This window comes from Protopterus annectens, chromosome 7.part1 (genome assembly GCF_019279795.1).
Source record: "Protopterus annectens isolate FY-2018-M chromosome 7.part1, PAN1.0, whole genome shotgun sequence".
In the NCBI taxonomy this organism is placed as follows: Eukaryota; Metazoa; Chordata; order Ceratodontiformes; family Protopteridae; genus Protopterus; species Protopterus annectens.
Window position 1 is genome coordinate 142,444,804 of NC_056740.1, and position 25,327 is coordinate 142,470,130.

Sequence of the window (25,327 nt, forward strand, 5' to 3'; positions counted from 1 at the left end):
GGCCAAGAGACCCTATAAATAGAACCCCTTTGTATAATCCTGCTACAGTGAACAGAGGAACTAGTAGGACACTAAATACTGAGACACAGACTTCCACTTCCTGTTCTCGCGCTATTGAGATGAGGGAAAGCATGGCAATACAACAAACTCACCAAGAACATGTAAATTCTAGTGTTCCTACTCTCCAAGTTGCATCCTTTGCTTCTATAGTGAATGGGAACACATATACATCGAATATGGGTAAAAATTCGAAGTCAGAAGAACAAAGGAATGCAAACAATATAGGTAAGACTCCAATAGACACTTCACAAGCAAATGCTACAGATACTAGTGTTTTTTTAGAGAATTTGAAAGTGGGAGAATTCACTTTGAAAGCAGCTCTTCCATTCAGAGCTCGAGCCAAAAGCAATCCCAATATGGGAAAGACAGCAAGGGAAAATCAAATGGACAGAACTGCACACTTTTCAAAGAAAAGGAGGATGTAAAAACTGATCTTATTGCTAACATTTCTTCCTTTACTCTAACTAATGAGCAAAACAGTTTGCTTAATAAGGGTTTGTCTTTTATACCTGCCAAGAAGGCAGATTTAACTGAAATGCTAACAGACTTGAAATTGCTTGGTAGGAATTTATCATTAAAATGCATGTTTCGTAATAATGAAAATGTCAATGTAAATATATACAAGAAACCTAGCACTTTTATACCCCCCACCCCTCCAGGCATACAAAGATTTTTAGATATCTGTGAAAATGCTTTTAATGAAGCTTATACTCCTGGTACGCAAGGCTGCACCTTTCATAATTTAAATACAGAAGAATATAGGGCTCTACATGAATTGCAGGATTTACATTCTCTTATTATTAAACAAGCAGATAAAGGTGGTAAAATTGTATTAATGGACAAAGATTTATATGTTAACCAGATGAAGGTTTTGCTATTAGATACTTGTACCTATCAAATGCTGACAAAAACAGCTGTGATTGCTATCACTGATAAAGTGTCTTTTTTAGTGTTTGATTTACTGATTACAGGATTAATTGATGAATCCTTATTTAATTATTTTTCAGTACAAAAACCTCTAGTTCCTAGGATCCATGGACTCCCTAAAATCCATAAACATCCCACGGTTCCTCCTTAACGCCCCATCGTATCAGGAGCAGGATGGTGCACTGAGTCTCTATCTATTTATGTAGAAGGCATTTTACATGAGTTCTTGGATAGTTGTTATACAGTTCTTAGAGACACAAAAATGTTTTTACAGCGGTTGCAAAATAGAATGGAAACCATTGATAATGATGAAGAATTTGTATTCCTTACCATGGACATTGAATCTCTTTTTACTAGTATTCCAAATGTTTGGGGTATTGATAGAATAAGAGAATTCCTCGATATGAATAAGAAGCTGACTACTAATAAGATTATGCTAGTCTGTGCACTATTGGAGATTATACTTGAAAATAATATTGTAGCTTTTCAGGATCAGTTTTTTCTACAGAAGATTGGCGTGGCTATGAGCACTTCGTGTGCAAATAGCTACGCCAATCTATCACTAGTACGATGGGAAGAACAATATGTTTTGTCAGATGTTAACCCATTTTTTGGCTACATTCTCTGGTATGTCCGTTTCGTGGATGATGTTTTTGTCTTGTGGAAAGGGCATGGTGAAAATATCAGTAATTTCATTGATTACCTGCATAGTACTACAGACTTTTTGAAGTTTACTTTTTTTCTGATACATGTGTTGATTTCTTGGATGTGAGTGTCACCCTTACTGATTTAAAGCAGATAAGAACCAGTATTTATCACAAACCTACAAGAACCAATGCCTGTATGCACAGGTCAAGCATGCACCCGAGACACATACCTAGAAATGTCCTCAAAGGACAAGTCTATAGAACCCTACGCCTACATAATAATGATGAAGAGGCAGTAGTTGCTTTAAATAAGTTACAAGACGAATTTCAAACAAAAGGCTATTCTAGCTCAGAAATCACTAGAGTGATAGCAGATGCATGGAAATTGAGATCTACAAGATGCAAACCATACATGAGCTCTTATAGTGCTGATACAAGTATACCTTATGATACAAGTATTGATAGAAATAAGTTTAGAATAGTTTTTAGATTTGCAAGTGACATCAATAAGTATACGGAAATTATTAAAAAGAATTGGCACCTATTACATGAAATACCAGGTCTGGTTTCCATAGTTGGTGACACCCCAAACTTCAGTTTTAGAAATAATGTGTCTTTAAAGCAGCAGCTCTGTAATAGAGAACATCAGTCTTTCAGAAAAATCTTTCAAACAGACAGGGCACCTTCCTGCAGGAATTGTGCTGCTTGTCAGCATGTCTACACTAAAAATGAGTACATTCATCCTGTGAAATGTTTTAAACTTTATACAAAGAATTATTATGATTGTAAAAGTGTCGATGTTGTTTATTTTTGTTTTTGCCAAGCATGCCATGCCTATTATGTAGGCAAAACAAATAGGAGCTTTAAAGAAAGAATGTTAGAACATATAAGGGACATACGGAACCAGAAGCAATCAAATGCTCTAGCTAATCATGTCCTGAATGCAGACAGTAGCCATGGTTTTAAATTTTTAATCTTACAACAAATAGTAAGGACAAACAGAGGTGGTGACGTAGAAAACCACACTGAAGAATTAGAACAACAATGGATTACTAAATTACAAGCAGATAGATATCCTGGTTTGAATGGCTGCACCTCATTAGTTCCTTACCTTAAGGCCAGGCGTAAACACTAAAACATGAGTTTTTTTATATATATATTTTTATATATATATATATTTTTTTTAATAACCATCAGGGATAACCCCCCCCCCTTTTTTTTAAATATTAATATTTTCTTAAATATTATTGTTTTTAATATTGTTTTAAATATTATTGTGTGTAAATATGTACCTTTCTATATATTTTATGCATTTTTCTTATGGATATTGATATATGTTCTTATGTTAGTGGAGTAATATCTCTTTAAATTGTGATGTCATACTAATTGTCCTAGTATTTAACCAAGCATCAGTTGTAGTGATGTGGTCTGATGAAGCAACATTAAGTTGTGAAAGCGCTTACCATTTGTCTTCTGCAATAAAGTACAGTGACTGATTTCCAGTGTGTAACTTTGGTGCCTTAATTTACTTTTCCGTAGATTGCTGCCCATGTGGTAGTTCATGGGTACAGAGTTTTTATCAAAGGGGGTGACACTGCACTTTTTGGCACTGAGCTTGAGGCTATGGCTCTGACACCAGGCATCTGTCTCAGCGAGGCCCTTCTGTAGGGTGTCCACATCATTTGGGGATTTGACTATGGCTCCTAGTTTGCAGTCATCTGTGAACTTCGTTAGCCAGTGGCCTTCTGTGTTAGCCTGTACTTCAGAGAAGTAGATACCAAACAGAAGAGGTCCCAGGACGGAACCCGGTGGTACTCCACTTGTCACTGCTTTGAGGTCAGATTTGGAGTCTGCAACTTTTACAGTGTGGGTTCTGTCAGTGAGCTAGTTGGCAACCCATCTTGTGATGTAGGGATTTATACCTAGTTTAGTGAGTTAAGCTATAATTCCAGAATGGGGGATGGTGTCGAAAGCCTTAGCGAGGTCAAGATAGGCTGTGTGAACCACCTTACCCTCATCTACGGCTTTGGTGACTGCCTCAAAGTCGTCAATCAGGTTCAGGAGGCATGCTCTGCCTTTCACAAACCCGAACTGAGTGCAATCCAGAGTCTGGAAGTTACCAATGTCTTTGTTTATGAGTTCTATGATGGTACGTTCCATGGCCTTGCAGACCAGGCCCGTCAGGCTAATAGGTCAATAGTTCCCGGAATCACTGGTGGCTCCCCCTTTGTGGAGTGGGAGAACTGTTGCTGTGCGCCATTCAGTGGGCACAAAGCCTGATGCGAGGCTATTATTGAACATGGTGCTTAAGTGGGGAGCCAGTTCGTTCTGAACTTCGTGTAAAACGCAGCCTGGGATGTTGTCTGGTCCCATGGATGCTGTGTTTTTGGCTTTAGAAAGTGCAGCTTTTACCTGCGTAGTTGTGATTACAGGGACTCTGCATTCCTTATGTATAGATATGGGCCCTTTAGGGGGTGAGAGGGGGGTAAAGTTAGCACTGAACCTATCTGCCAGGATGTTGGCAATATCAGTTGGTTCTGTAATTTCCGTGCCTTTGTGCTGCAACTCAGAGCAGATCTGGGTGTTGCCATTGAGATTCTTGACATAGCTATAGAATGCTTTGTGGTTGTCCTTGGAATTAGTGGCAATTTTGTTTTCTTAGCTAGCTTTGGAGGATCTTATAAGGGATCTCAGCTTCTTACTGAGGCTGACCAGGGAGCTCCTCCACTCATGGAATTTTACTCTCTTTTGCAACAGTTTCTTCCTTCTGTTGTACAGTTTGTTTATGGCAGGGGACCACCAGATTGGCTTCCTGTTTTTGGAGGATAGTGTCTTGGTTCTGTTTGGGATAGCACGATCCATGCACTAGTGTAAGTGCGTATAGAGTGCATTTGTGTAGGATTCAGCAGTTGTAACTGTATTGTCCATCTGCATGGGTGTCATGAAGTTCACCATTTCTGTCTTAAGAAGCATGAAGTTGGCTTTGGAGAAATGTTTTACTGTGGTTTCCTTAATGGGGGATGGGGGCAGGATGTGGATATCAAGGGTGATTAGCTTATGGTCGGATTGGACCAACGAGGAGTTGACTTCAGGTGTGGAACACTGGTCACCCATGTTGGTAATGACTAGGACTAGGATATTGTTGCCCCTGGTAGGGGTGTGGATAAGTTGATCCAGGGCATTGGAGTTTATGAATTCCAGAAAGCGTTGAGCTAAGGAGTTGGTACACGAGTAGTTTTCCCAATTAATGGTGGGGTAGTTGAAGTCGCCCATTATTAGGGTGTTTGGTTGAACCCTAATATTTTCCAGTACATCAAGAAAAGAGGAGTGGGAATCCTGGGGTATGGTGGGGGATATCTGTAGCAAGCTACAATTTGGATTGCAGTTTTGTTCAGAGTTAGTTGCACTTGGATAACATTGGATGCATTATGCTGCGCAACTAGCCTGGTTGTGTGGATATCCTTAATGAATATGGACACACCTCCGCCTTTGGTGTTTTGGTCCAGGTTACATGGTCGAAAAGTGTGGTATGAGTTATAGCCTGGTAGTGCAGGGATGCTCTCTGGAGCCTTGAACCAGGTTTCAGTCACTGCAGATACGATGTTCTCCATTTTAAGGAGTGCCTCAAGTTAGTGCATTTTGAGATTTAGACTTCTAGCATTGAGTAGCATTTCCCTCAGTTTTTGCTTGCCTGTTCCTGTTATGGTGGTGAATTTGTTATTTGAACCCTGTCTAAAAAAGGCACTACAGGGGCAGCGAGAGCCTTAGCCAGTATCCAGAATCCCAGGGGCGACAGGTGCAGGCCCATCTGTGGCAAAGCATTGTGGTCTGTCGACCATGTCATCCCAAGCAGACAGATACTGGATCCCCTTAGAATGACACCAGAAGCTTAGCCAATTGTTGAAGTCAATAATTTTGTCCTTGTACTGCGGTATCATTCTGGGCGATGGCAGAATGCTACTCGGGGATAGAGTCATACCTGCCAGGGCTACAAGATTGGAGAACTCTTCCATGTCTCTTTTCATGCAGTCCAGGGAGGTACATCTCAGGTCATTCACACCAACATGGACAATGACATATTTGTACTTGTTGTGGAGTGACCTGAGTGCATGGGTTATGTGGCGGATCCTGGCACCCGACAAGCAATTGACAGTAACCTTCGCCTTGTTTAGCCTGGTGAGTGGGACATCAGTGTGGCTGACTATAGAGTCAACTATGACTAATATGTTGGATACATTGTTTTGCCTTACTGGCTGTGGTTGAGTGGCACACTGAGTCTGTGGGCTATGTGTAATTTGGGTTGTGTTGGGGGATGGAGGTTGCCTGTGTTTCTGCTTTGGAGGTCTCTGTTGCTTAGACAGATTATTATTGACAGCCTCCGCAAATGTTTTTGTGTTTCTATGTTTGGATTTTGGTGGTGTAGATTTAGTGAGACTATGTGATGAGTGTGGTGTGGTGCAAATGTTTACCTTCTCCTCATGACTGTCAAGTCCAGTCTTGGTTGGAGAGAGCTTTACCTCCAGTTTGGCTAGATACATGCATCTCTCACAGGTTGTAGTGTTGGGTGGTAGGAGGAGAGGGTTGTCTGTGTACATGAGGCAATTTCTACATTGCCTCAAGATGCCCAGATTCATCAGATAGACAGGAGAGGCTTCCTAGCCTTCTTAAGTTATGTCAGCACATCCACAATAAACAGTGGCATGAAGGGCTAGGGACAAATTCCTCTATTCAGTGAGCTGTAGTGAATTTAGGCTGAAGTACAGCAGGTCAACCCCAGACTACGTTAGAAGGTCCACTGGCATGGGCAGCACACGAAGTCTCAGTCTGGGCATTTGAATGAGGAGGGAGAACAAATGCTGCCTTGGGTGAAACAGAGCTATTAAGACCAAACTTGACCAGCCCTCCCCCTTTATGATCACCTTGGAAAGAAAGGTGACTGGAAGAAATGCATACGGAGAGAGAGAGACAGCTGTCTGTGTAATGGAGAAAGCATCTAATTACCAAGCTTGTATGTGTGCTGGCAGAACTTCCTGAACTTTCTGGTACTCAGACAGTCAAAAGAGATCTATTTCTGGGACACCTCACCTGTTAATCTAACACAAATATCCACATGCAGCAGCCATCCATGGACTGGGAATCTGCAGCTAATCTGCTTAATTGGTCTGCTACCAAGTTCAATTGGTATGGACTACGGACGACCCTTAGGGTCATCTGGGATTAAACTCCTAGGGAGTCTCTGTCAGCCTGCACAGGAAGAATGTGTCATCCCCCTCACAGTTTGTTGACGTACCACATTACTGTAATGTTATTCACATTTATTTGCAAAACAAACTCTTTTCCAGTTTGGCTTAGTGGTTCTGAGCACCTGAATCAGGGCCATCATGATCTTTACAGTTATGTGCTTCTTTCTTTGAGTTACATCCCAAACTCCTTGCACTTTGAGGTCTCCTGAATGCACTCCCCCTGAAGCAACTGTAGTTAGTATCAGATTGTTGACTGCTTGTTTGAAGAGTACCCCCTGGTTCTGTTTAACCTGGCTGGACCACCATTCTAATTCTTTGGAGATACAGGGTAACATAGATATTGTCTCCTCTGGGGACTATGAATGCTGACTTTAGGTGCTTCTTGTGTGCCAAAGTAGTTTTCTCGTGTGCAATCTGGTCAATGGATTCACCAGAATTCTCCAGGCCATGAATTCCAGTGTCCCGAAGAATTCCTTTGTTATATCCAATGTTTCTTGACTCATCTGCTGGAAATATTGAACACGAGATTCCACCTTGTCTACAGGAAGACAGTCTCTCTTTTCTCTGGAATCCAGCAGGCACTCAAGGAATATCACTTTCCCTGGCTTTACTAGAAAAGCTCACCAGACTCTGCTACACTTGGCTGTGAAGGAAAGCTTAGTTTGCTTTTTACTTGTGTTTTGTATTACTTTATTGTCTTTTTATATTTTGAATACTGAGATTTGTTTTCTTTACCTTGTGATTTACTTGTATTCTGCTTTTAACTGCATATTAAAACTTCAAAAGAGACCACAGCTCTGTCTCTTGTGAGTCAGGCAGAAATTAGAATTGATCAATAAAGGACTCATACATAAGCTAGAAGAGATCACTTAAGGTTAATCATTTGTGAACTGAGGGGATAGAGCTAGGAACAAAACCTTCTATTTAAAGGGTAAAATAAAACATTTTAGAGCTTTACTAGAAAGGCTCACCCAGACTCTGCTACACTTTGCTGTGAAGGAAAGGTTAGTTTGCTTTTTATTTGTTGTATTTTGCATTACTTTATTGCCTTTTTATATTTTGAATACTGTGATTTGTTTTCTTTACCTTGTGTTTTACTTGTATTCTGCTTTTAACTGCATATTAAAACTTCAAAAGAGACCACAGCTCTGTCTCTTGTCAGTCAGGCAGAAATTAGAACTGATCAATTAAGAACTCATACATAAGCTAGAAGAGGTCACTTAAGGTTAATCATTTGTGAACCGAGAGGGTGGAGCTAGGAACTAAACCTTCTATTTAAGGGGTATAATAAAACATTTCAGAGATTTATTAGAAAGGCTCACCCAGACTCTGCTACACTTTGCTGTGAAGGAAGGTTAGTTTGCTTTTTGTTTGTTGTATTTTGTATTACTTTATTACCTTTTTATATTTTGAATACTGTGATTTGTTTTCTTTACCTCGTGTTTTACTTGTATTCTGCTTTTAGCTGCATATTAAAACTTCATAAAAGACCAAAGTACTGTCTCTTGTGAGTCAGGCAGAAATTAGAACTGATCAATTAAGAACTCATACATACGACAGAAGAGGTCACTTAAGGTTAATTATTTGGGAACTGATGGGGTGGAGCTAGGAACTAAACCTTCTATTTAAGGGGTAAATAAAACATTTTAGATCTTTACTAGAAAGGCTCACCCAGACTCCGCTATACTTTGCTGTGAAAGAAAGGTTAGTTTGCTTTTTATTTCTTGTATTTAGTATTACTTTATTGCATTTTTATAGTTTGAATACTGTCACTTGTTTTCTTTACCTTCTGTTTATCTTGCATTCTGCTTTTAACTGCATATTAAAACTTCAAAAGAGACCACAGCTCTGTCTCGTCAGTTAGGCAGAAATTAGAACTGATCAATTAAAGACTCATACATAAGATAAAAGAGGTCACTAAGGTTAATCATTTGTGAATTGAGGGGGTGGAGCTAGGAACTAAACCTTCTATTTAAGGGGCAAAATAAAACATTTCAGAGCTTTACTAAAAAGGCTCACCCAGACTCTACTACACTTTGCTGTGAAGGAAAGGTTAATTTGCTTTTTGTTATATTTTGTATTACTTTATTGCCTTTTTATATTTTGAATATTGTGATTTGTTTTCTTTACCTTGTGTTTTACTTGTATTCTGCTTTTAGCTGCATATTAAAACTTCAAAAAAGACCACATTTCTGTCTCTTGTGAGTCAGGCAGACATTAGAACTGATCAATTAAGGACTTATACACAAGATAGAAGAGGTCACTTAAGGTTAATCATTTGTGAACTGAGGGGGGGGTGGAGCTAGGAACTAAACCTTCTATTTAAAGGGGTAAAATAAAACATTTCAGAGCTTTACTAGAAAGGCTCACCCAGACTCTGCTACACCTTTCTGTGAAGGAAAGGTTAGTTTGCTTTTTATTTGTTGTATTTTGTAATACTTTATTGTCTTTTTATATTTTGAATACTGTGATTTGTTTTCTTTACCTTGTGTTTTACTTGTATTCTACTTTTAACTGCATATTAAAACTTCAAAAGAGACCACAGCTCTGTCTCTTGTCAGTCAGGCAGAAATTAGAACTGATCAATTAAGAACTCATGCATAGGCTAGAAGAGGTCACTTAAGGTTAATCATTTGTGAACTGAGGGGGTGGAGCTAGGAACTAAACCTTCTATTTAAGTGGCATAATAAAACATTACAGAGCTTTATTAGAAAGGCTCGCCCAGACTCTGCTACACTTTGCTGTGAAGGAAGGTTAGTTTGCTTTTTGTTTGTTGTATTTTGTATTACTTTATTACCTTTTTATATTTTGAATACTGTGATTTGTTTTCTTTATCTTGTGTTTTACTTGTATTCTGCTTTTAACTGCATATTAAAACTTCAAAAGAGACCACAGCTCTGTCTCTTGTGAGTCAGGAAGAAATTTTTTCCCCACCCTTCGAACCGTTGGTCAGGTCTGATTATAAACTAATCACCCTTAACATCCACATCCCACCCCACACCCCCCAGTAAGGAAACCTCCATAAAAAACTTCTCCAAAGCCAACTTCATGCTACTCAATTCAGAAGTGACAAACCTCAGGACTCCCATGCAAACGGGAACTGAAAGTTCGACTGCTGAATCCTATACTAAGACACTGTACGAGCACATCCACTAATGCATGAATCGTGCCATCCCAAATAGAATCAAGATGCTCTCCTCCAAAAAAGGAAGCCAAACTGGGAGCCATTATTGAATCCCCAAATTATATGGATACTCTACAAAAGGGCCTTACAGAAACTGATGCTTGGTGCCAGAGCCATGGGCTCAAGCTCAATGCCAAGAAATGTATAGTTATCCCCTTTGGAAAAAACATGTACCTGTGAATTACCACATAGGTGGCAATACACTAAACACTGAAAGTGTGATAAGAGACTTTGGGACACAGGTGCACAGTGGTCTCACCTTCGATAACCACATCACCACAACAGTCAGGAAATCCTTCTATGTGGCACACTTTGTCACTAAGGGCTTTTCATCCAGAAAAAAGGAAGCAATTGTCTCACTGTACTCATCCCTCATTAGACCCATTATGGAATACAACACCTCGTTTGGTATGTACCTTTCAAGACATCTGCAATAACTGGAAAGGCCGCAGAAATACCTCACTAAAAGAATCACAGGCGTAAAGCAGATGCCCTACGCTGACTGCCTTAAAAAACTCCAGCTATACTCTGTCGCATATCGTCTACTCTGAGGTGATCTCTGCTTAACATACAAGGCCATGTCAAACCCAGAGTGGATATGCTACACTTAAAGAAATCCCAATCCCTCAGAGCCACACGCTCCAGGGATCTAAACCTTGTCATCACAGTAAACAAAACATGCTGGAGGGATAGGTTCCTGACCAAGAGACTCCCCAAACTCTGGAATAGACTGCTCATACATGTCAAGCAGAGTGCCTTTTTGGCCCTCTTCAAAAGGAACATTGACGATTGGATGGGAGAAAGGAAATTCACCCTGGGATCACGTCAGTCGCCCTGCTAGACAGAGGTCCAGGGAAATAAATAGTGTGGGAAGAAATAGCCAGGGAATTGTTATAGCTAGGCTTGTATAGGCCCTAGGGCCGATAGCCTAGTACCAACCTGTGAAGAGTTAAGATCTGATTTGTAGATGAGGAAAGAAAATTCCGGGTTTAGTAAACAGTCCATTGTGACTTACAGTGCCCTTTCCATCTCCTTTTAGAATACTGCCTGAATGAGGCCGTCATACAGGCTGACGCAATTGTGAATGCCCTTGGTTGTACAACAGGCAATTACTGCTGCCAGGGTGGGTCACTGGGTGAAGTAGCCAGTACAAACAGCAAGGAGGCAAACTGAAAACCACTGCTCCCCCTCCAACTTGAATCTAAAAAAAACCTATGGTCCCTGTGAATGAGTATATATGAAGTTGTGCTTCCTTGAAAGCCATGATAACCAAAAGGACAAAAAGAAACAGGAGCAGTAAAGGGCTTTTTATGTCAGCATTGTGAATTTTGGAAACTTGTGATAATTATTTAGCCTTGACAGACCCATGATGGACCTCCATGGGCTTTCCTTTCTTCGAGTACTAAAAAGAGTCCTGAGTAAAACCCTCCTGTCCTGGTTCTGTTTTGACAGAGGGCCTGTGACTCCCAGGTGCAAAAGCTATTGCAGAATTGGGGGGCAAGAGGTAGTTGAACCCTCAATATCAGTGGAATGCCTGTAATTTTTGAAGAAAACTGTAGTTTGCAACTGTGTGATATTATATACAGCATCTATTGGTCTTTTGTGGTACTTTCTCATTTCATATGTATTGGGATACCCTTCCTGCTACCTTCTGGGTGGGTGATATGGGTACAGGACAAGGCTGGGGTGGGTAGGTTTGAGGGGGGTGGAAAAGGGAGAAGCTTCATGCAAACATGGCTGCTCCTGAGCAGGGCCCTAGGGACTTCAAGCCTTCCCATTCCGGCTTCCCTGCCAATTTTTCCTATTCTGTCTCTTCTTACTATTGGCTTACTCACAGTTTCTTTGCCTGTGATAACATGGCCCAGGCTTGGATGGGAAAATTCCTGCCATACTTAAGCACATGATCTTCCCACTTTAATCCATGTTTTGAATAATTTACTACTGCAGCTTCCAAAGAATAGCTTTTTATCCAGGGAAGCATTGAGAACTTCCACAATCTCTAGCAAGGATTTTAGCTAAACATGTCTCCTTGTCACCAACTCCAAAGCTGCCACCCTGGATGCAGGAGTCACACTGGATGGACTGCTTAGCCACTTGAGTGACTGACAGGATGAAGTCCAGTAATTCTGCCCTCAAACAGTCATCAGACAAATCTCTAACATTTTTCATCTAGTCTGAGAGAGAGACATTTGAAACTTAGTCATGTGTGCCTGACAGTGACTCTGAAGGCAAGCATGGCAGATGTTTACACCTTCTTCCCAAACTGATCAAGCATGCTGTTCTCCTTAGCACTAGGAAGAGTATAGGGAACATGAATTTGTTTTGACTTCCTCTCTATGTCCTTAGACACACTGCTGGATCTGCCACAGGGTTTTTGCAAAGAAAACTGTGGGATTCCTTGTTCCTGCAGAACCTATCATGATTTTTTGGGGAGGAGGGGGGCAGGATATGAGTGTCCAGTTCTTTATGGGCTGCTAAAGATGCATTTTCTAGAGCTCTCAAGAATGGTGAGAACATCACGGGTTTAGGGACATTCAGGCCCAGTAAATCAAAATACCTTTTCTGTGAGTCTGAAACCTCTTCTGTTTCCCGTTTGAAAATGGTATTTCATCCTTACAACAGTGCCCCCCAAAACGAGATCTTCTCAGTGGGTGAACAGAAAGATATAGTGTCAACAGTGTTTGTGTCACACCCACGACAGGGAACACATTTGGGAAGGGTAATCCAATCCCTTTCCCTAAATCTATGAAGAGTTAGCATGCATTTATGAAGAGGGTTCTCTCTTTCTCTTGGCAGTGGGGATTCCAGACAGTGACAGTTGATCTGACCTCTGCAGTATCAGAAGGAATCCTCAAGCCTTGGAAATGAATTCCTTGACATTAGCTTGGGAGGGACAGGGGATGAATAAGCACGGGATGGGTGCTTTATGTTTGAGCCTCTGTGAATCCTTTTAAATGATTTTGCTGCCCTGGTGGCCAGTGACTGAGGACAGGATTTCCTGACCTCCTTGCTCTGTTCCTGGACATTCTCCTTAACTAGAATAAAAAGCACACCATCTGCCTCATCTGACATAACAAAATGCACTTTGGCCATAGGTGTTCCAGATGGGATGCCTATTCTGAACTCCTCATGACGTCTCCCAGCTTAGTGGGATGTGCCTTGCTCCTAGAGACTTGAGTACCATGGGGCTGTGAAAGTGCTTCAGTGAGACCCTTGCACCCAAGCCAAGCAGAGATGTTGGATGCTGTTGTCACATCACCCAGGTCCCCAACAACCTTCTCCTTATATCACTTTCCTAACTGCATCTCTGGGGGAGGTGTCAGACATCATGGACAGCCTGGAAGATGACATGGTGGTACAAGGCAAGGCCCTGATTTCCTTCTGATCAAAACAGTTTTGCAGAACTGACTCCCTTATCTTAAGAGTTTTTGGTGTAAACTCTTGAAACACATTCTTCAACTCTTAGTACTGTGCTATGGGCCTGCACACAAAATGCAAAAACAATGACAGTATGTGTGTATCTGTCTATCACAGGAGTACCTTCCTTCTTTCTTAGGGATAGGCATACCCTAAACCATTTAAATAGGCATCTGATCTTCTAAACAATACAGTACTTAACGCCATTAACAAAACACTATGAGTGATAAGATAGTATTTTCCCCAGTGGGATGCGTAGACACAGGCCAAACAATACTGGACTAAGAACACACAACAGTGCCACACACACTGCAAAACTGCAGCAAGAAAAACCTGAAACAGTGTGGGTAGATGTCAGCTATATACAGGTAAACTCCTGACATCCCTAAGGGGCAGATGTCTGCCTAGTGTGATGCAGGAAGGGCACTGTGTTATGAGACTCAGGCTGGATGACAAGCTTTCTGCAGCTGAAGGCCTACAACAATATAAAGAACATAAATGATACAGAGTTGAGAGTATTTTTAAACAATTTTTGTTCTGACAAAATAAAGTCTAAGTTGACTGTTAACATCCATGTAATACAATGTGCATCTTTTTTAAAGTATTACACAAAAACACAAGCTGGGTTAACAGCCTTGTTCAGATTGGCTTAGGTGCGACTTTGGGCTTGAATGAAGGGTTCATTCTCATGGATATCTTATCACTGTGGAATACCCTGTAAAGAGGGTTTGCACAAAAAAGCATGCAGCTTTTAAATTCTTCCTGTTGACAACTAGAAATAAGAAGTTATGTACTCACCATAACATTCCATCTGAGTAGTTAGACTTCCTTCTTCTGCACATATGGGTATTCGGATCCGATTCGGATCTGAGCCGGCAAAACTTTTACAAGCATCAGCTCTGAGCTCCAAGCTCCTCCCCTACCTATAAGACATCACTTCCTCCTGACTAACCCCACATCGAGTTTGCTGTCACTAACTATCAACGTAACCCACAATCCAAACAGGATAAGACCTGAATAGTGAGGGGGATGGAGGGAGGGAAGGTGCAGAAGAATGAAGTCTAACTACTCAGATGGAACGTTATGGTGAGTACATAACTTCTTAATCTGAAGTAGTTAACTTCATTCTTTCTGCACATATGGGACAGAGTCCCCAGCTACTAATACTCCTGGGAGGTCCTTATGGAAGGATATTTCTGAGCACCACAGAGCCAAAGGATGCTCTCCCTCTAGAGATCAAATCTAATTTATAACGACAGATAAATGTATGCAAATTGGCCCACGTGGCTGCCGCACAGATATCATCTAAAGGTACTTTTGACCAGAAAGCTGCAGAAGTGGCCACTGATCTAGTGGAATGAGCCTTCAGTAAGCCAGGAGGAGATAAGCCTTTGTCCTTATATACTTGTGCAATACAGAGAGTAATCCACCTTGCTAAAGACACTTTCGAAACTGCTTTGGCCAAAGATGGTTTTGAAAACGAGACAAACAGTTGATCCGACTTTGGGTAGGGTTTAGTCCTATGAAGGAAGCTGTCTATGGACGTCCAATAAATGGAGTGTATATTCACCTTTATTTTGGAAATTTGGGAAGAAGACTGGAAAATTTATAGATTGGTTAATATTGGCTGCTGAGGACACCTTGGGAAGGAAGGAGGGGTTTGTACACAGCAAAACCCTGCCCTTGTGAAAAATCAAATAGGGGGCACGGAGGATAAGGCCTGTAACTCTGAAACCCTTTTAGCTGAGGTGATGGCAACCAGGAATGCCGTCTTCCAAGACAAGAATTTCATAAGGACTGAACCGGCAGGTTCGAAAGGCGGAGAGGTCAATGCTTGAAGGACTAAAGTCAGATGATTAATTAATTACTCTCCTGCTTTACTATCTTTGTCTAATTACACACTAATTGATAGTTGTATTTAAAGTTTGTTCTTAATGTAGTTAACTGACTCTGAAGACGCCCATTAGGGTGAAAGTGCTTAGTCAGTAAAAGTTACTGTATTTATGGTTCTCATTTCAAGTTTTGGACAATAAAGGTTCTGTGATTTTACCTGTTACCTCAGTGCCTTTCTGTTTACTAGTATTTCACATTTTTTGGAGTTGCTGGAGAAAGACTCCCTGTCGGGGAATCTTTTCCTGGGCCTGTCCATCTCTTTGTGGCGCTTCTCCCTCCCTCTCTTGTCCTACCTTTTTGGGATGAATCTGAGGCCGCAGGATCAGCGGGAGGTTGAATCCCTGCCTGCAAGACGTCACTGGCTGGAGCGGAGACCAAGCCAGACACTAGGGCAGAAGCTGGCAGCAGACCCTTGGCCACGAGCTTAGCCAGATGGTCTTTCAAGGCCCTGGGGTTAAAACCCGCTCAAATGTCGCAGGAGGCTGACAAATGGGAGACACCTAAACAAAGAACACACAGAGTGTGGCCATCGGCTGGTGAGAGCTTGTGACCACACTCTATGCATTTCTTAAAAAGAACTTTAGGCTGTTCAGCCATAAGGGTGGAACAGAAACTAAACCCTAAGGCCCACATACACACACACACACACACACACACACACACACACACACACACACACACACACACACACACACACACACACACACACACACACACACACACAAAACAAGGGATGGGACCTAGGTGGGAACTAAAACTACCAACAAGCTACACAGAAAAAAAATTTTTTTTTTTTAAAACACGACGACCACGCGTGGAGGGGGGAGGAAAAGGGGACCAGGTACACACACACCAACTGTACTGACCAGAGAAAAAACAGAGAAACCTTACCACCTTAGAGCTCAAAGACCACGATGCTAACTCTTAGAGCGGCAAATGAGATCTGGGGTTAGTCAGGAGGAAGTGATGTATTATAGGTAGGGGAGGAGCTCAGAGCTGATGCTTGTAAAAGTTTTGCCGGCTCGGATCCGAATACCCATATGTGCAGAAAGAATGAAGTTAACTACTTCAGATCAGATATTCTACAACACATTTAAGTTCTTTAGAAACATTTACATTTTATGTAATTGCTTCATTTACAATGTATAATATAATTATCCATGCTGCAATTTTAAGTGACAACTTCCAAATGTAAATGCATTTATGAATCTTACCTACGTCCAGGTTGTGGCTGGCAAGGGTACTCAGAACAGACCACTTAACTGGTCAACAAATATTTAAAGAAACAAAGTTGTACAGATGCATTGTTAAGAAAGAAAAATATGTATCATTTATACTATCCTTTAAATCAATCACCAACTCACCTTTGCAGACAGGGACTCCATGTATAAAATCTCCAGCTCATCTCCAGATTTGGTTTTGTAAGAATCCAGCCGGCTTCCTCTTTGCTGTGCTACAACAGTGACCTAAAGATAGAGATTCCTTAATTAGAAGGAAGTACATGATTCGGTTCTAGCTACTAGTACAAATACTCTCCTTTCATGCACATCGCTCTCAGAGGACACTCATGTTAAGAACAATATTACTGTCTAACCTGCAAAAATGGGGCTAAAAATTGAGTATAAGTAGATGCTACTAATGTGCAGGAGCTAAAGTAAGGATAAAGATATCTTACATTTTTATGGCCAAACATTTTACTTGTAGTTACTTAGTTTTTAACAAACTGGAAAAAAATACAAAATGCTGATTTTGACTTTTCATACAAGTCTCAGAAAAACAAAATTAAGGAGCAGCTGTAGATAAGTAGCTGATTTAACAACTAGCTATAATTTTTAATATCGGAGTACATTTAGTGACTTCACATCTGGGACTTCCATTTCAGAAAGCCTAATGTCAGGAATGACCTTCCAGCATTTACTACCTTTTCCCATCTAAGTCAAATAGGTACCCTCCAACCTGGGCATCAATACATCTGTATGCAAAAAAGACATCTACCAATACTATCTTTGGTTCTTTCTTGCACTGACAGTCTCCAAGAAACTGTGGCTGATCCAAAGTATTAACTGCTCAGTTGTACAAAGGAAGTGCTGCCCTAGCTACTTTAATTGAATAAGACGACCCCCCCCCCCCCGCCCAAAAAATAAAACTTTAACTCCACAAATTCTAGGTCAGCATGAGGATGGAGGCTACTTACCAGTGGTAACAGATAAGAAGGGTGTCTAGATACCAACCCCAGATGCTCATCAGCTAGGAAGAAGAGGGAGGAGTGCAGAGAGTGATACAGTATTACAACAGGGAACATAATGTAACTTCTACAATTATAGCAAGTTCCAATCCCAACTGTACTTTGTTCTCTCTACAGTTTACTGTTTTAGCAGTCTTCGTATTTGGGAAGATTTCTACATTACATGGACCAGTGGGTGTATGTCTGGCCCCAAGGATATATTACATGAAGCAGCCCTTATAAGGATGGCCATGGTAAGTTCTTGCCCTGGCCTGAGAGGTAGTGTGCAGGCTGTGATGACTGAGAAGGTGTGGAATGAGGATCAAGTACCTGCATTTTAAACTAAGTGCTAATCCCCGACTACCACCAAGAAGGCAGTAGTAACTATGCGACTCTAGTAAAATGGGCCCTTACACCATTTTGTCACAAAAGGTTTAAAAGAGGCAAATGCAATAGTTACATCCACTTAGAGAGTCTATTTAGAAATAGGCGTTCCCTCCCTACAATCAGAAGAATACATCAATAACTGCTACACTGCTGGTCTACTGCATTTTCAATGATATAAATAACTGCTATATTGTTGCTCTATTGCCTTTTCAAGGATGCAAATAAAGTACAGTTTTGTACCTACCATAAATGTAGATGTTCGAAGATCCACATTGCTGCAGTCCTTACACTTGGGTAGTCCGCTGTCCTCGGTCGGCCCGAATATCAAAGTATAAGGCTGACGTCGGTCAAGGCGCATTTGACTGACATCAGGACGTCAGGGTACAAATGCGCATGACCGACGTCATATCCTCAGTCTTTTCTTGCCCCAGATGTCAGAAGACCCTAAAAATAAAGGTCAAAACCAAAAGACAGCAAACAAACAACCAAGCACCCTTGCCCTAATTATATGTACAAAATATACACTATATACACAATATTTACAACTCAACCCACACAACCACCTCTAACTACAGAGGGAAGGAGGGGCAATGTGGATCTTGAACATCTACATTTATGGTAGGTACAAAACTGTACTATGTTCTTCATCTCACATTGCTGCAGTCCTTACACTTGGGTAGAATCCCAAAGCAGAGGTATGGGAGGATGGCCAAACTATAAGGAAGCAGGAGCTGCCCAAATGCCCTGCAAAACAGCAGTGGCAAAACCAGCCCTGGATTTAGAGTAAAGTGGCAGGTGATAATGCCTAGAGAAAGTATGCACTGAACTCCAAGTAGCCTCCAAAATATCCTTGGTTGCCACCCCTCAAAAAGCTGTCGGCGGCAGTAGCTCTAGTGGAATGAGGCCTAATCCCGGCTGGAATCTCCTTGCCATGATGGGAATAACAGAAAGCAATGCAAAACCCAATCCACTTAGAAATAGTTTGTTTTGACACAGGCTTGCCCTGAGAACTCAAAAAGAAACAAATAACTGCTGAGACTGCCTGAACCCTTTAGTTCTGTCCAAATAATATCGCAACTGCCTGTGTACATCTAAAGTGTGCAAAATCTTTTCCCCTTTATTTTGGGGATTTGCATAAAAAGTAGGCAAATGAATAGTTTGGTTTAAAGCCACACTAGAAACCACTTTAGGCATAAAGGAAGGATTAGTAAAGATACCCTATCCTTATGGAAAATTAAGAAAGGCTCAACTGCCATAAGGGCCTGCAATTCAGAAACCCTTCTTGCAGAGGTAATTGCCAACAAAAAAGCAGTCTTCCATGATAAATATTTCAACTCAGAAGTAGCGGCTCAAAAGGTTGTAGAGTGAGTTTCTCCAACACAAAATTGAGATCCCAAGCAGGAGTAGGAGCTCTTCGTGGGGTCTTATATTCTTTGCCCCTCTAAGAAATTGCTTGAACAAAGGATGAGAAAACAATGGTGGGTCACAATCATAGTGAGCCGAAATTGCTGCAGCATGAACCTTAATAGAAGAGAAAGACAAACCTTTGTCCAGTAACTCAGTAAGATATTGAAGAGCCACACTCAAATTAGGCTCAGAAACATCAAAATCTTTTGCTGCACTCCAAAATAAAAATCTCTTCCATTTATCTGCATACACTTTCCTTGTACTAGGCCTTCTAGCTTCCAAAATAACATTCAAAACTTGCTGAGGAAGAGGAGGCCCACTATAGTTCAAAACAGAATATGCCAGGCTGTTAGGTGCAGAGAGTGAAGCTTGACATTGAGTAAATGGCTGTCCTCCTGTGACAACAGGTGTGGAATCAAAGGCCATGGAGGCTTCCGTACCAGACTTCTCAGTAATGGGTACCAGTGCTGTCGAGGCCAATCTGGAGCTATTAAAATAATCCTTGGCTTGTCCTGTCTGACCTTTAGAAGTACCTTTGGGAGGAGAGGCAGAGGTGGAAAGGCATACACATGAAGATTGCTCCACTTGAAAGAAAGAGCATCCACTTTCCAAGCTGTGGGATGAAACCTTTTGTGCAAAACTTTGGCAGCTGATGGTTTAGTGGAGAAGCGAACAGATCTATGTCTGGAGTTCCCCATGACACTGTCAATTTCTGAAATACATGAGGATCCAATTTCCACTGTGGGGATCCATAATCTGCTCAACACATCTGCTAAGGAGTTCTGTGCTCCTGGCAGAAACCTTGCCTGAAGATTGAGCTGTAAACTGAGAGCAGTCTCCCACAAAATCATTGCTTGCCTGCATAGAGGATAAGAATCCCTTGCTTGTTGATGTACCACATGACAGTTGTGTTGTCTGTTAGAATCAACACCTGCCCTGGAAGAAGTAAATCCTTGAAAGCTATTAATGCAAACTGGACTGCTAACATCTCCTTCAGGTTGATATGTAGATGTTGTAGTCTGGCAGGCCACTTGTCTTGTATCCACTTTCCATTTAGATGAGCTCCAAGCTTTGTCTGAGGCATCTGTCGTTAAAATCTGACTCGCCTCTGGCCGGGTCACAGAGAGTCCCTTGTTTAGGTGACATTCCTGAGCCCACCACAAAAATTCCTTTTGAATGCAAGGTATTATCTGAATGACAGTGTCCAGATCCTGGCAGTGCTGTGTCCATACATTTTTGAGATACCATTGCAGCTTCCTCATATGCAGTTTGGCATTGGGAAGCACCAGAATACAAGATGCCATGAACCCTAAGGCTTGAAGGACTGTCCTTGCAGTCAGCCCGGACTGATGAGATAGTTGATGGAAGTAAAGGGAAAGACTCTTTTGTTTGTCCGGGGTTAAAAGGCCATCTGGGATGCTGTATTCAGTCTCACACCCAGAAAGCACATGTCCTGAGAGGGTACTAGACTGGACTTTATTTCGCTCACAGAATACCCCAGGCATCTTAGCACTGCTATCACATATTCCAAATGATGAAGAAGCTCTTCCCTTCCTTGAGCCAGAATCAGGCAGTCCAAATAAGGATAAATCTGTATTCCTTTTAGCCTGAAGAAAGCTATCACTGAGCCAGAACTTTCGTGAACACTCTGGGCGCAGTAGATAAGCCAAAGGGCAATGCAGAGAACTGATAGTGAGAAGTCCCAGCTCAAAACGCAGATACTTCCTGCAACTTAGTCTGATAGGAACATGAAGGTAAGCCTCCTTGAGATCCAAAGTTACCATCCAATGATCTTTGCCCAGCAGAGGTAAAAGCTGCTGTAACGTCAACATTTTGAACTTGGGAATGTCCAGATAAGTGTTGAGGATAGATAAATCCAAAATTGGTCTCCACGTGTTCCCTTCTTTGGTACTAGGAACAGGCGAGAATAAAATCCTAGGCCACTTCTGGCATAGGGACCCGGCTGTATGGCCCCTATTTGGAGTAACAGAGAAACTTGCTTGTGAGCCTCTATTCTTTGTTGAGGAGGAACGTCTGGCATGCCTTTGAAAGGAGGGTGGAAATAAAACCTGTAACCGTGGTGTATGATATCCAATACCCATCTGTCTTGGGTAATTAAACTCAATTCTTTGAAAAGTGCCAACCTTCCTCCCAAAGGTGCTGCCAGACGAGAAGGCTCTGGCAGCTGAAAAGGTAGGTCATTGGGTCTCTGTTTATAAAGGACTGACCCCTGCCCTCAAGACTGTGCAGGAGAACTCCCTGTTCTAGGCCTGAAAGAGCCCTGAGCTCTGCCCCTACCACGCCTAGCTCTACCCCTAGACTGGGAATCATAAGAAGGATACGCCACCCCTTAGTAGGCCAATTTCTACTAAACTTTGGAGGCTGGACCAAAAAATCTTTAACAGTCTGCATAGACTTAGCCTTGTCTTCCATTTTCTTTAAAACTGCCTCAACAGGAGAACCAAACAACACGCAGATTGTAAAGGAGCATCTAAAATCCTTGTTTTAACATGGTCAGATAAATTTTGATCCCTCAGCCAGGCGTGCCTGCGAAGAACTGACCCAGTGGCAGCCATCCTAGACGAGGCCTGTACAGCATCAAAACCACATTGCAAAGAATGCTTACCCACCTGTTCAGAAACATGTACTAAATCTTGCAACTCTTTACAATCAATACCTTCTGCCAGAGCATCAACCTTAGACTTCAATTGTGAAAGGAGATAGTTTTGGTATTTCAACATGTGAAACTGGCAATTCAAAGCCCTCATAGCAAGAGTGGAAGAAGTATAAACTTTCTTTCCCCATCTATCCAAGGCCCTGGCCTCTTTATCTGCAGAAACCGGATTCTTTACAACAGAAGCCTTAACACCTTTAGGCCCCTGGCTAACAGTTTCTGGGTCTGCCCTAGGACTCTTAAAAAGATACTTATGAGCTTCAGGCACCCTGTAATACCTATCCGGTTTAACAGGAGCAGGAGGCAAAGAGTCCGGATTAAAAGAAGCCTCTGTAAAAACATCTTCCACTACATTCAAAACAGGAGGTATAGCCAAAGGCCTATGCTGGGGTAAAACAAAATTCCCTAAGCCTTTTCCTGGAATCAGAGAAGTCCTGACCTTCCCACTTAAAATGCTCCCTCATGGAATGAAGAGTTTCTGAAAAAGAAAAAGGAGAAGCAGAAGAATCATCCACATCAGAATCAGAATAAGGAGAGTATCCTGCAAGTCTTCAGAAGACTCTGAAACATCTGAAGCCTGCTCAAAACTCCCTAGTTCAGGCTCCACCCTAGGTCTCTTATCAGGGGCATAGAACCCCTAATCAAAGTAATCAAATCTTCTGCCATTTTAAGCATATGCTTCTTGGGCACAGTGCCTGAAGAACTAGGGGTAACACCAACTGAAGCTAAACCTTGCCTGCCCCTGGGAGAAGCCTTGGAAACAGAAGGAGGCCTAACCACCCTAGGCAGGGAGGGAGTATAGTAACCTGAGAAGCCCCATCAGCCTGGCCTGCCTCCTGAGAGGCCACATCCTGCAATAACAAAGTCTCTCCTGGGATCCGAAACCTCCGTGGAACCACCCACCGACACCTCTAAGAAACCGCGTCCGGTACTGGTTCCTCTAGCCTAGGTTTAACTGCTTTGTCCTTGCGCTTCTTCAAGAAGGGCGTCGGAGCATCCAACGGCATTTTATAATTGCACCGTTTCCCAAAGACTAACCTGGCACAATCTAATCTTCTCTTTAGTGCGCTTATTGAATCTAGCACAAGAGCGACAACGCCGTGCTCAGGCCCTAAACAAGGAATACACAAAGTATGGTAGTCTCTGGTATCTGTTTCCCACAAGAAATACAATTATTCACTTTTTCTGACATACGGTAAACCACTGAGGCAAAAAAACTAAAAAAAGACTGGGGATATGCGTCGGTCATGCGCATTTGTACCCTGACGCCCTGATGTCAGTCAAATGCCCTTATACTTTGATATTCGGGCCGACCGAGGACAGCGGACTACCCAAGTGTAAGGACTGCAGCAATGTGAGATGAAGAACATCTGCTATATTATTGCTCTATTGCCTTTTCTCCTGCTCAGGAAAAATATCTATTGCTTATGCACATCCAGAGAGTACAGAATTCTCTCACCTCAGTTTGGGGTGAGGTAAGTGAAAGGCCTGATCCAAGGGCAACTCTATTACTACTCTGCACATGATTTCAGGGTTAGTGTGTAAGACTGACCATGTCCTGTGGAACATTAGAAAATGCTTTTTTTGCAGATGTAGTCTTGAAATTTTTCTGGTCAAATTAACAGCCACTAAGAAAATAATGTTCCAGGTCAGGAACTTCAAGGATGCAGATTCAGTCGAGTATCGCTTGCACTTGTGTTCTCAGTCTTAAGAGCCTGTGATGAGGAAGAGATATTAGGCCGAGCTGAGTGTTGAACATAGCCCCTATGAATTCCAGTTGTTGTGAGGGCTGAAGGTTTGATTTTCCCCAATTGAGAGTAATACCCAGAAACTCCGCCAGAGACAGAGTGTGGCGAAGGAGCCTGGTAAGTAGATGCTCGGTGGGGGCAGAGAGGAGCCAATTGTCCAGATAAGGAAACACCTGGAATCCGTGAAGTCTCAAGTGAGCTGTCACCACTGGTAGACATATCGTGAACACTCTGGGGGTCGTAGAGAACAAAAGGCAGGGCTCTGAATTGAAAATGATTGGCTCCCAGCTGGAAGCGCAAATGTCTCCTGGAGCATTTGTCTATTTTGATGTGGTAATACACATCCCGGAGATCTAGGGAGCACATCCACACACCCTCCCGAAGTCCAGGAAGGATGGATTGAATAGTGACCATGCGGAACTTGGTCTGCATAACTGACTCTTTCAAATGACTGAGATCCAGAATGGGCCTCCAGTCCCCCGTCTTTTTTGGCACCAAAAAGAGTCTGGAGTAGAACCCTAATCCGCACTGATCTGGGGAGACCTTTTGGATGACTCACTTTAGAAGAAGCTTCTTGATTTCGGAAGCTGCCGCCGCCCTTTGACTGAGTGAAATGTCGGGAAGGGAGAATTGAGGTCTTGGAAAGGATTTGAGGGGAATGTGATAGCCTCTGGTGATAACTCTCTGCACCCATAGATCGTCGGTAATGGAGGACCAGGCTGTTTGGTGCAGAGAGAAACGCGCCCCGACTGCTTCCAGAGGAAAGCAATCGGGCAACGCATCAGGAGTGCTGATAGGGCCTACCAGAGAAAAAAATCTCTGGAGCCCAGACTCTGGTAACCCCCTCTGCCCCTAAAGGGGCGTCTTCCACCGTCGGACCCTCCTCTGCCTCTGGAGGAGTCCTCGCTATGTGCGTCACAAAAGAAACCTTGCGACTTCTTGTTCCACAACTTTCCACTCCTCTGGTTCCTGAAGATGGAACGCTGAGGTTTGGAGAAGCGCAGGCCCACGGCAGACAAGGTCTTTCCGTCCTGCTCGCACCTGGCCAAAGTATCCTTGACCTTAGAGCCAAAGAGAGTGGAGGACTCAATAGGGGCATTCAAAAAGGAAGACTTGAAGGAATCCAGTAGGTCAGAAATGCGCATCCAGGCATGAAGTCGGACAACCACGCCAGCACCTGCTGCTCTAGCTGCCCCTTCGGTTGCATGGGAGAGCAACCTCATGGAGGAATTCGAAATCTCTTTATGGGTGGCAAGTTGGGAGGCCACTTTGTCACGTGCTCCATCCAACACTTGACCTGCGAGGCTACCAGGAGTTCGGAAATAAGGTCTCTCTGGAGTCTCGTAAAGTGTGCCAAAAAATTCAGCAAACGCATGCAAATGTCGCTGCAGCAAAAGCTCGCTTCCCTAGCCTGTCCACCACCCGGGACTCCCTGTTGGGTGGATGAACACCAGGACTCTCTTCTGCCAAGTCCTTCTTTGTGGCCACTGCCACCACCACAGCATCTACTGACAAG

General features: G+C 42.4%; 1 protein-coding gene across 2 annotated transcripts in view; it reads right to left on the reverse strand.

Moving 5' to 3' along the window:
* Positions 1-25,327, reverse strand: part of TMEM43 (transmembrane protein 43) — an 881,455-nt gene that overhangs the window by 183,011 nt on the left and 673,117 nt on the right. For both annotated transcript variants that reach the window (XM_044078600.1, XM_044078601.1), the window contains exon 10: positions 16,736-16,837. In XM_044078600.1, coding sequence (XP_043934535.1) covers positions 16,736-16,837 — 102 coding nt within the window. The remainder of the gene's footprint in view (positions 1-16,735; positions 16,838-25,327) is intronic.